The sequence below is a fragment of the Lepidochelys kempii genome, chromosome 11, assembly GCF_965140285.1.
Source record: "Lepidochelys kempii isolate rLepKem1 chromosome 11, rLepKem1.hap1, whole genome shotgun sequence".
NCBI lineage: Eukaryota > Metazoa > Chordata > Testudines > Cheloniidae > Lepidochelys > Lepidochelys kempii.
Window position 1 is genome coordinate 13,782,947 of NC_136390.1, and position 12,888 is coordinate 13,795,834.

The window sequence follows — 12,888 nt, forward strand, 5'->3', positions numbered from 1 at the left end:
CGTGGGTTTGGCAATCCTGGGCCTGTAGCCCACAACCCATGTAAGAGCTTGTCCTCTTGAAATGGTTGACTTTGGCAGCCATCCCCATTAAAATGAAAAGTGCTCGGCTGCCATGAACAGGATGCTGGGAGCACTGGAATCGCTACAAGGAGCACGAGGGGGTGGACAAACTTACATTTCACCAAGAGGTACAGCAGGTGGGTGAAAGTGATGGCGACCTGAAATCTGTAGTGCAGTAAAAAAAAAAAAAGAAAAAAAAAAGAACAACTGTTCCCTTGGAGGTTTTATGAGCTCCAGTGGCTGAGGGTGGAGTCTGGGGAATATTTAGATTCCTTCCTTTAGGGGGTGTGAATAGCAGATCATATTCCACTCTCACCCCTGAAGCTTGTCCCTGCCTTTAGATCTCCTTTAATGTGCTTTGCTGCCTGCAACCCCATCTGCTTGGTAAGTGACAGTTCCTCTATAGAAACTCTTTCACTCTACTGATTTCTCCTTGCACTTGTCCCATCTGCACGCTCTCTGGAAACACATGTTCCCAGCGGAGAAGGCTCAGGCAGCCTGAATCACATTCTGCCAGCCCTGTTTCCCAGCAGGGCACTTATTCCTGGGCTGTGTGCATCTCCAAGCCCTATGGTAATTACTATTTCCCCTTTACAGATTAGCTCTGCCATTGTGAAACTTGCATCTCACACAGGAGCCCTGCTTGTTCCCTTATCAATTGGAACATGAGGAATGATCATTCCTCGCCGACATGCAGCGATAACAGTGAATAATAGCACAGAGGGGAAGAGGACAGTATGAGGAACATGCTCAACGGAGGTGCTTGTTATTCTTGGGACAGGATCCTGCTGCAAAGCAGGAGGAAAGTTTGGGGGTGCTGCTGTCATTGCTGATTCTGTCTAGGGTTCAGCAGCAGGAGAGGAGCATTGGCTCAGGATGATAAAAGTTAATTCCAGCCAGGAGACCAGAAGGAAAATGAACTATGTGAAAGAAACTGAAGGGACCGAGAAAGCTACAGTGGAGAGCGCATGATAGCCTGATGATCTCCCGTGCATAGGGATGAAGGAAACAGACAGCAACTGACCATGTGGCACATCCTGGTGATTCTTTTCTGGTTTTCAACTCTAATTGTAAGTATTTGCCGCTGCTTATTTTATAGTTCCTGGAATCACACGTGACATAAATACACACATTCCATGGGGCAGCATAGTCTAATGGAGAGAACACCAGACTGGGTGACAGGAGTTCTGGTTCTATTCCTGGCTCCACTGCTTGACTCACTGTGTGACCCTGGAAAGACATGGTGATGTTCTGTGCCTCAGTTTCCCCATTTTTCAATGGGGCGTATAATGCTTACCCACTTTTGTAAAGAACCTGAAGATCTGTGGGTGAAAAAGTGATTATCTACAAGGCAACTGTTTATAAAGTGCCAAGGAACTTCACTGGAGCTATACTGATCTGCATCAGCTGAGAACCAGGGCCATAAGGTTAAAGGGAAACTGGTTAAAACGTACATTTAAAAAAATGTGTTCGGCATTACTAACTTCTCACTTGTTTCAGACTGAAAGAATGTAATATCCTGACATGCTTAACAACATATATTTTGGTTTCCTAGCATAAGATTCCTAAAGTTATTGGGTTTTTACCCCGTTATTCACCCTCCAGTACCCCTGTGTCTCACCATCAACTAATTACAAAGGATAGCTGAACCTGGCAAAATAGCAAAATGATGGCAAACTGGTCACCTTACACCAGTTTTTTGTAACGAGTATAAAATCAATACTTGAATACACCCAGGGTAAGTGAAGATGAGCTGGTGCAGATGAGTACAATTTTATTCCATCTAGTGAAGATGAGCTGAGCACAATTTTATTGGAGTCAATGCAACAGATTATTTACACCAGCCAGGAATTTGGCCCATGGTTGCTGGAGAATGGATTAAGGCAGTGGTTCTCAACCAGGGGTACGCAGAAGTCTTCCAGGGGATACATCAACTTATTTAGATATATGTCTAGTTTTACAACACGCTACAGGAAAAGCACTAGTGAAGTCAGTACAAACTAAAATTTCATACAGATAATGACTTGTTTATACTGCTCTATATACTATCCACTGAAATGTAAGTGCAATATATTCCAATTGATTTATTTTATAATTATATGGTAAAAATGAGAAAGTAAGCAGTTTTTCAGCAATAGTGTGCTGTGAAACTTTTGTATTTTTATGTCTGATTTTGTAAGCAAGTAGATTTTAAGTGAGATGCAACTTGGGGTATGCAAGACAAATCAGACTCTTGAAAGGGGTACAGTTGTCTGGAAAAGTGGAGAGCCACTGTATTAAGCTGGATCTAGGCATTCTGTTTCCATGATGAATACAGGTTGCTGACTTTTTGCTTTTCGATCAGCTTCCACAATAAAAATAGGGAACATCCTTTTCATGTAGTGCCAGTTTCTTCTTCTTTTTGTTTTCAGGTTCTTAGGCTCTAGCCCAAGGGTACTTGAGATTTTTGTTTTACAGAGGACTTCAAAAGCACCCACTTTCTTCTGTGATTTCAACCACCCGCATCTATCTCCCTACATCTTTTGTGCCTCATGTCCAAGAATCCTTTGTTCTCTTTCAGTCCCGCTCAAACCCAGAAACCAAACCCCCCAACTATCATACAACACAACAATATACTGATTTGTTTTACATTCAATGTGCTATATATGGCCATGGCTGCTATTTACATTCAATATGTATAGATCTGATAGTTTCACAAGTTTAAAAATGTCTGAAAAAGGATTCTTGATTGTTATTGAAAATGTCATGAATTGCAGATTTCTGTAAATTCAGGACACCCAATTATTAGAGCTGTTTATATTTGGAACATTTTCTACGTAACTAGAACTAAAAAAATTTTTTTTTTGTAAATTAAAACTTAGAACCTTTAGAAAATGTTGGGACCCCAGCCCCCACCCTCAAACAGGGACAACATAGGCTCAGGGAGGGAGGAGTTATTTGAGTCAAGGCAGATAGGAAAGCAACTGAGAAACTCTGGAATCAAATGTTGATTTTCCTCAGTAAACACAAGCTTGTGTGCTGCATGCTGCACTAACATGAAAAGAGGCAATGTACAAGGAAATGAAAACTGGATGGGCTCAAAGTCAATGGGGTATAAGGAATGCAGCATCAGGCTGTTTCCTTTGAACTTGTGTACTGTAGACACTAGAAACCATAACTGTATGGTTCTCTGGTCACGGCATTAATGGATGCTCAGGACATTGCAGGAGGTTTTCAGCACATTGCAGAACTGGACCCACTATGTGCCCAGATCCTTCATTCCTTGCATACTCCCGGTTCCACTGACATCAAAGAATGAAGGATCAGACCCAATAGAACCTCTTCTTAGTTGGAAACAAAGTTTGTAACTCAGAAATTGAATTCTTCATTAACTATCTGTTGAACGTGAAATCCAGCTACCGATACTGAAGCCAATGACACAACTCATGGGAGTAAGATGAGCATGATTTGGTCCCCAAAACCAGTCATTTTAAGAAATTAAATTGTATATGTACAACATATGCTGTTTGGGGAATACTTACTCTGGCAAACCAGATACCTAATAAGTTGCCAAACAGACACATATGTTAAAAGCAGACAAAAACATTCTAGGGATAGAAAAATAATGTGTAATATAAATTCAGAGAAAGATATATATTTTTTAAAATTTCTAAAATAACTTTTTGGGGACCTAAAGGAAATGATACCCAGAGATGATGTATGGTGTTTTAAGAAAAAAAGTGATGCTGTTTCTGAAAATATCATTAACCTAGTCATTAATATTTATTTTTTGTATCTGCTGACCCGTTCCTAGAATAGTTAATATCAACTTTAGAGGATTCTAGGCCATTTTCACCACTTGCTTTAACAGTTTTTGTTAGTGATTTTCCTATTTTTAATTAATGTTTTGCATTGAATTGAAACACTATTGCACAAATATATCTTAATCAGGACTGCTGGGGTTGTATTGCTAAGTCCTGAAAATGTACTAAACTTCTTTAATAACGTAATTGATTTCCATAAAAAATACATTTATTAAAAAAGCCACCTAACAAAATTCAGAAATGATTGAATGCAATCTATAATTAACAACAGAAAATAGTTACTATAATTTGATTTCTTTACACGTTTAAATCCAACAAGGCATTCCTCTTTTTGGAAGGCTTTTGTTATAGATCTAATGATTTATAAACCCCGATTTCATGAATAGTTATTTTTCTCTTATGTGACTATTCTCTGCTTGTGTGATTCCAAAAAGTTCTTTTTCTCATACATGAATGAGTGACCTTTCATTGTGCAGGTTGAATCTCTCTAATCCAGCACTCTCTGGTCCGGCAACATCTGTGGTCCGGCATAGGCGCCGACTCTGTGGGTGCTCCAGGCCTGGAGCACCCAAGGGGAAAAATTAGTGGGTGTGGAGCATCCACTGGCACCAAACTCCCCCCTTTGCCCTCCTCCCCCCGCGCCTCTCATGTGCCAGCAGCCCCGTCCTTACCAACTCCTCCTCCTCCCTCCCAGGGCTTCCAGAGTGCCGCAAAGGTGCCGGACTAGAGAGGTTCAATCTGTATTATGATGCACAATGGGTAGGGGAAAAGAAGGAAATACTGAATAGAATAGACCAATTGGATGAGAGATGATCCACTTTTAAAAAGAACAAACTCTGTTCAGGAAGAAAATAAATCTTGGTTCCATTGAAGTCAATGGGAGTTTAACTGTTGACTTGAACAGACTTGGGGGCCAGGATTTCACTCCCGTTCTTTGGAACAGACTCAGCACTAGAAATTATTATGGATCCTTTTGCACAAGGTACTTATCCTCTCCTTCAAGGTTCTCAATGCTGACTGACATTTCAGTCAATTTACAGGATTAGTAAAGAGAAACTGCCATGAATTTTACATAAAACTCTCAGTGGCACTTATGTGCTCACGTCACTACCTGCAGCCTCACTGATTTGCAGCAAGATTTCTGAATGAATGAGCAGTGTTGACTTTCATGGGATTGTATTTGTACAACCAATAGAATTTGGCCTAGTTTTGCCAGTGAAAGGCTGGCCTAGGGAATGCCCAACAATTCTGTGGTCTAGTATTCTGTAGGGCCAAACTCAGCACTCAGTTACACCAGTATAATCCAAGACCCCACTGATGTTTTTGCAGTGTAACAGAACACAACTGGGCTCCTCATACAGTATTTAGAGTAATAATAGGCCAAAACTTGAATGCATTGATGTCAATATGGGGGAGCAGGCCCACTGTAAATCATAAAGTGGTTGTATACTATGAAATAAAAAGTTTATTTTTATATGCTCTGTTTTAAAGAAATGTCATGCAGAATCAGATGATGAGGCTGCGTAGACAGCGTTAGTGTAAGGAGAGTTTTGTGGGTGGCAAATGTTTCAAGAGAAAAAGTCAAACAGCTCAACTTCTTTTCAAAATTTGCAGATCAAGGCTACCCCACCAGTATGTGACTTGCTGATTGTCCTGAGGAAGGAAGAAGAACTCTGTGCTGAGATGCTGTCCCAGGAAGAACAGAACAGAACATCTGAAAATGACCAGTTCATGAATTCAGGTAAATGGTGGATCTATGGGGAAAATTCTAACCTCAGATTATCACCGTGGATATGAGCTCTAACACTGTTCCTCTCTATAGGCTTAAACTCTCATAGAAAATATATGGGAGTGCTGACCCATAGGGAGAACAGAATATTAGTCAAGATCTGTCGTGTGGCTCTCAGAGCAGATTTTTGCCCTTAGCGTGAGTACAAGCAGTGAGGTGGCAAAATTTGCAGATGATACAAAGCTACTCAAGATAGTTAAGTCCAAAGCAGTTTCCTTGCCCCACTTTGTTGGGTGTTTAGTTCCCCTACCCTCATTTTATGATTATGTCCCTTGGTCGAGGGAAGGCAGCTTGAACTTTCAGCTGGTTAGGATGAGCGAAAACTCAGGGAAGCCCAAGGATGAAGTACAGTGCTGCAGAGATCTGCTTGGTAGATATGAACAGCTGCCTACAACACATCTGATCATAGCCCCAGCCCTGCTCCCCAGGACCTCACTGTGGTTGGTCCAAGTGGTATCTTACTAACAAGCAGACAGGTCTTAAGAGAAACCCTTCGTTAGGAAGGAAACTGTGTACAGAAGTAGCTGTACTGTGTACTACCACTGTGTACTACCACTCTCCAGCCCCAGCCTGCGACCAACCCTGCCCTCGGCTACTTTGTTGCTTTTATTACACAGCGTGCAGTGCCTCACAGGCAAAGTAAATGGATGCATAAAGGGTGTACAAGAAGTGTGGCATCTCTATGCTTCCTGGAGGACTTACTCTATGGCACAATCTAATTTTTCAGAGTCCTCATGCTGTGTCTCATGGAAGCACAATAGGTTTCCTTTCCCCTAAGACATTCCCTGTAGTTGAATATTAGGTCACTTGTTTCATATTTGGTTGGTCATATTTGCCAGCAATTGAAGAGGACAGTGGTTAGGAGCAGGGATTGCATTTTCACACTCCATCCTCTCATTGGCTTTGATCCATCAGAGGATCTCAAAGCACCATGCACACACATTCATGAGTTAAGTCTCACAACCCCCTGCCAGTAAGTGCTCTTATTATCATTTTGCTGGTAAGGAAACAGAGCCCCAAAGACGTTTACACACCTAAATGTTCAGAAGCACCGCTAATCTGGAGTGCCTCCATTTTTGTTGTCCCAGTGAGTAAGATGCTCAGGGCCTGATTTCTAGAGGAGTTGAGAACCTGCCTCTCGTCTGGCCCAAGAGGGTGGAAGTCTTGCATTTGGGGACCAAAGCCTATGAGGATACTTTGAAAGATTTCGGTTCCATTAAATCCAGAACCTAATATCGATTTAGTCTCCAAATTGAATCCCAAAATCTAGTCTAAACCTACCCTGGATCCAGAGCTGAAAACTGCCTCCTTGGCCCATCTCTAGTTGTTGCTGGAAATCATCACATGGGATTTGCTACTGGAAAAACAACTGCGAAGAAACCAGTTAAAAACAAAGGGCCACATTCAACCCTTGGTGTAACTTTGTAAATGGGAGTCAGAATAAAGCAATTCCCATAAGTCAATAGACTCTCTGATAGGAATGATCAGTCACCCGTTAGAGTGGGAGAGAAAACCCAGGCAAGTGAGTGTGTTTTCCTGGGTAATGACTTCAGAACAGTGGTTGAACTACAGAGCAGTATTTTCTGCCTTCTGTTCGTGTTTTAATGATGGTTTGTTATTACTTTGGTGTCTTATGTAAATAGAGCTGCGGCCTTTTGCTTCTAATATCAGTGAGGTTAATTTAAATTACATCCAGCAAAGGCTGAAGTTGTGGGAACCTGCCAGCACTAATGGCTTCTTGCTTTTGTTATCTGCATGCTTTTATGCTTGACACTTGTACGGAGAAATACACGTGCAATGATCCTCAGGTTGGTGCAGCGAGGAACCAACCCCTGGACAACCTGTGGTAGACATAATAGGAGTAAGCATGCAGGAAAGACAAAGACAGCTAGGCAGAGTGTGGCTCCCCCATCTCTTTCCCCTGCTCTTGTATACCTAGCCTGGACCCCTCTGCAAAAGCTCTACCTGGCGAATGAGGGAGCAGCTGGGCGTGGAATTGGGACGGGGGACAGAAGGAGTTTCCGTAGGGGACATGCATGCCTTCTGAAGACTAACATCCATTAAAAAAGCCCAAACAAACAGGATTAGTTAACAGTGCTCTGCACATTGCTGATTTCTGTGATGTTAGGGCTGTGCCAGAATCAGGCACAAAACATCTAAGCGAAAGGCCGTGCTCTGTAGATTACTATGTGAATAAAAGGAGCCCTTTGGATTTTCCCACCATGGTTTAAGGGAGGAGTGTTACACTCAAATACCAGTGGGGTGCGTCTACACTGGAGCTGGGGCGCAACTTCCAGCTCGGGTGGACATACAAGTGCTAACTTTGATGGAACTAGCACCCTAAAAATAGAAGTGCAGCCAGAGTGGCGCCGGCGGTGAGGGGCTAGCTGCCCGAGTAAGTACCTGTGTTCCAAGGTGGGGCTGTACTCGGGATGGCGAACCCAGCCCATTGCCCACATCACCACAGCTACATTTTTATTTTGAGCATGCTAGTTAGGTCAAAGCTAGCACCTGTACGTACCCAAGCTAGAAATTACATCTCCAGTGTAGGCGTACCCTTAATTACCATAATACTCTTTTTTACACTCCAGTTTATGGGTGGGGGGAGAGATTCTTTCTTGCCTGGAATGTGCTTGGTGCAGGAGAGTGACTGGGGAGGGAGATTATTAGGGAACTGGGATCTTTATTCCCTCTGGCATAATTCAGAGCAGTTTAGGGGCTGCTCTAATTTTTGTTAGTTGGCTATTGTCCCAAAGAGCATACACCAGCTGAGAATCAGCAGAATGCAGCTGTGCTCTGCCCTCACTCTGACATGCCTCCTATGCTGGGGTCGGGATGGTAGTTGCCACAGGAGCCTGTATGCCAGCTTTACTGCAGCTGAGAGATACTGTCTTTCGGAGGCACTTCTCAGCTGGCCAGCTACATCTAGGGTATGTCTACACTACGAAATTAGGTCGAATTTATAGAAGTCGGTTTTTTAGAAATCATTCTTATATAGTCGATTGTGTGTGTCCCCACCCAAAATGCTCTAAGTGCATTAAGTGCATTAACTCGGCGGAGGGCTTCCACAGTACCGATGCTAGTGTTGACTTCCAGAGTGTTGCATTGTAGCTGGCTATCCCACAGTTCCCACAGTCTCCGCCGCCCATTGGAATTCTGGGTTGAGGTCCCAATGTCTGTTGGGGCAAAAAACATTGTCGCAGGTAGTTCTGGGTACATGTCGTCAGGCCCTCCCTCCCTCCATGAAAGCAATGGCAGACAATCGTTTCACGCCTTTTTTCCTGAGTTACCTGTGCAGACGCCATACCATGGCAAGCATGGAGCCAGCTCAGCTCACTGTCTTCGTATGTCTCCTGGGTGCTGGCAGATGCGATACTGCATTGCTAAACAGCAGCAGCAACCCATTGCCTTGTGGCAGCACATGGTGCAATAGGCCTGAAAACCATCGTCATTATGTCTGAGGTGCTCCTGGCCGCCTCGGTAAGGTCGGTCAGGAGCACCTGGGCAGATATGGGCACAGGGACTGAAATAGGAGTGACTCAACCAGGTCATTCTCTTTTGTCCTGCCGGCAGTCCTATTGCACCATCTTCTGGTGAGCAGGCAGGAGATGTGGATGGCTTGCAGTCCTACTGCACCGTCTGCTGCCAGCCAAAGATGTAAAAGATAGATGGAGTGGATCAAAACAAGAAATAGACCAGATTTGTTTTGTATTCATTTGATCCCCCCTCCGTGGAATAATGGCTGACAATTGTTTTGGTGAGATCTGTCAGGGGCACCTTGAAAACTTTAACAGAGATTCAGTTCTGCCTGAAATACCAGAGGGAGGGATAGCTCAGTTGGTTGAGCATTGGCCTGCTAAACCCAGGGTTTTGAGTTCAATCCTTGAGGGGGCCATTCTGTGTGACAGTTGTTTTTGTTTCTCCTTGATGTAAAGCCACCCCCTTTGTTGATTTTAATTCCCTGTAAGCCAACCCTGTAAGCCATGTCGTCAGTCGCCCCTCCCTCCGTCCGGGCAATGGCAGACAATTGTTCCGGTCCTTTTTTCTGTGCAGACATCATACCATGGCAAGCATGGAGCCTGCTCAGATCACTTTGGCAATTAGGAGCACATTAAACACCACGCGCATTATCCAGCAGTATATGCAGCACCAGAACCTGGCAAAGCAAAACCGGGGGAGTAGGCGACGTCAGCACGGTGACGAGAGTGATGAGGACATGGACACAGACTTCTCTCAAAGCACGGGCCCTGGCAATGTGGGCATCATGGTGCTAATGGGGCAGGTTCATGCCATGGAATGCCGATTCTGGGCCCAGGAAAGAAGCACAGACTGGTGGGACCGCATAGTGTTGCAGGTCTGGGACGATTCCCAGTGGCTGCGAAACTTTCGCATGCGTAAGGGCACTTTCATGGAACTTTGTGACTTGCTTTCCCCTGCCCTGAAGCACATGAATACCAAGATGAGAGCAGCCCTCACAGTTGAGAAGAGAGTGGCAATAGCCCTGTGGAAGCTTGCAATGCCAGACAGCTACCGGTCAGTCGGGAATCAATTTGGAGTGGGCAAAGCTACTGTGGGGGCTGCTGTGATGCAAGTGATAGCAAGTATCAAGGGTAGTGACCCTGGGAAATGTGCAGGTCATAGTGGATGGCTTTGCTACAATGGGATTCCCTAACTGTGGTGGGGCCGGAGCACCGGAGCACCAAGCTGGCAAGTACATAAACCGCAAGGGGTACTTTTCAATAGTGCTGCAAGCACCGGTGGATCATAAGGAGCGTTTCACCAACATCAACGTGGGATGGCTGGGAAAGGTACATGATGCTCGCATCTTCAGGAACTCTGGTCTGTTTCAAAAGCTGCAGGAAGGGACTTCATTCCCAGACCAGAAAAAAACCGTTGAGGATGTTGAAATGCCTATAGTTATACTTGGGGACCCAGCCTGCCCCTTAATGCCATGGCTCATGAAGCTATACACAGGCAGCCTGGACAGTAGTCAGGAGCTGTTCAACTACAGGCTGAGCAAGTGCAGAATGGTGGTAGAATGTGCATTTGGATGTTTAAAAGCGCGCTGGCGCAGTTTACTGATTTGCTTAGACCTCAGCGAAACCAATATTCCCACTGTTATTACTGCTTGCTGTGCGCTCCACAATATCTGTGAGAGCAATGGGGAGATGTTTATGGCGGGGTGGGAGGTTGAGGCAAATCGCCTGGCCACTGTTTACAAGCAGCCAGACACCAGGGTGGTTAGAAGAGCACAGGAGGGCGCGGTGCGCATCAGAGAAGCTTTGAAAACCATTTTCATGACTGGCCAGGCTACGGTGTGAAAGTTCTGTTTGTTTCTCCTTGATGAAACCCCCCGCCTCTTGGTTCACTCTACTTCCCTGTAAGCTAACCACCCTCCTCCCCTCCCTTCGATCACCACTTGCAGAGGCAATAAAGTCACTGTTGCTTCACATTCATGCATTCTTTATTGATTCATCACACAAATAGGGGGATAACTGCCAAGGTAGCCCGGGAGAGGTGGTGGAGGAGGGAAGGACAAGGCCACACAGCACTTTAAAAGTTTAAAACTTTAAAACTTCTTGAATGCCAGCCTTCTGTTGCTTGGCAATCCTCTGGGGTGGAGTGGCTGGGTGGCTGGAGGCCCCCCCACCGCGTTCTTGGGCGTCTGGATGAGGAGGCTATGGAACTTGGGGAGGAGGGCAGTTGGTTACACACGGGCTCTAGCGGCGGTCTGTGCTCCAGCTGCCTTTCCTGCAGTTCAACCATATGCTGGAGCATATTAGTTTGATCCTCCAGCAGCCTCAGCATTGAATCCTGCCTCCTCTCATCACGCTGCCTCCACCTTTCAGCTTCAGCCCTCTCTTCAGCCCACCACTTACTCTCTTCAGCTCGCCACCTCTCCTCCTGGTCATTTTGTGCTTTCCTGCACTCTGACATTGTCTGCCTCCACGCATTCGTCTGTGCTCTGTCAGTGTGGGAGCACAGCATGAGCTCAGAGAACATTTCATCGCGAGTGTGTTTTTTTCGCCTTCTAATCTTCACTAGCCTCTGGGAAAGAGAAGATCCTGTGATCCTTGAAACACATGCAGCTGGTGGAGAAAAAAAAAAAGGACAGTGGTATTTAAAAAGACACATTTTATAGAACAATGGGTACACTCTTTCACAGTAAACCTTGCTGTTAACATTACATACATAGCACATGTGCTTTCGTTCCAAGGTCACATTTTGCCTCCCTCCTCCCCATGGCTAACAGCAGGGAACATTTCTGTTCAGCCACAGGCAAACAGCCCAGCAGGAAGAGACACCTCTGAATGTCCCCTGAAGAAAAGCACCCTATTTCAACCAGGTGACCATGAATGATATCACTCTCCTGAGGATAACACAGAGAGATAAAGAATGGATGTTGTTTGAACGCCAGCCAACATACACTGCAATGCTTTGTTCTACAATGATTCCCGAGTACGTGCTACTGGCCTGGAGTGGTAAAGTGTCCTACCATGGTGGACGGAATAAGGCTGCCATCCCCAGAAACCTTTTGCAAAGGCTTTGGGAGTACATCCAGGAGAGCTGCGAATGCCAGGGCAAATTAATCATTAAACATGTGTTCTTTTAAACTATGTATACTATTTTAAAAGGTACACTCACCAGAGGTCCCTTCTCCACCTGGCAGGTCCGGGAGCAGTCTTTGGTGGGCTCGGGGGTACTGGCTCCAGGTCCAGGGTGAGAAACAGTTCCTGGCTGTCCGGAAAACCAGTTTCTCTGCTTGCTTGCTGTGAGCTATCTACAACCTCATCATCATCATCATCTTCCTCATCCCCAAAACCTGCTTCCATGTTGCCTCCATATCCATTGGAGGAGTCAAACAACATGGCTGGCTGAACCCCCTAAAATGGCATCATCATAGAAGCGGCATGTTTGGGGCTCTGACCCAGAGCGGTCGTTTGCCTCTCTGGTTTTCTGGTAGGCTTGCCTCAGCTCCTTAAGTTTCACACGACACTGCTTTGGGTCCCTGTTATGGCCACTGTCCTTCATGCCCTGGGAGATTTTGACAAATGTTTTGGCATTTTGAAAACTGGAACGGAGTTCTGATCGCACGGATTCCTCTCCCAATTCAGCGATCAGATCCCATACCTCCCATTCGGTCCATGCTGGAGCTCTTTTGCGATTCTGGGACTCCATCATGGTCACTTCTGCTGATGAGCTCTGCATGGTCACCTCTGCTGATGAGCTCTGCAC

The 12,888-nt window shown here is 45.1% G+C and overlaps 1 protein-coding gene across 1 annotated transcript in view; it reads left to right on the forward strand.

Annotated features, from left to right (window-relative positions):
- The first annotated feature begins 1,085 nt into the window (after window positions 1–1,085).
- Window positions 1,086–12,888, forward strand: part of SCTR (secretin receptor) — a 28,600-nt gene continuing 16,797 nt past the window's right edge. The window contains exons 1-2 of the mRNA XM_073304707.1: window positions 1,086–1,130; window positions 5,478–5,604. Of these exons, the coding sequence (XP_073160808.1) occupies window positions 1,086–1,130; window positions 5,478–5,604 (172 nt within the window). The remainder of the gene's footprint in view (window positions 1,131–5,477; window positions 5,605–12,888) is intronic.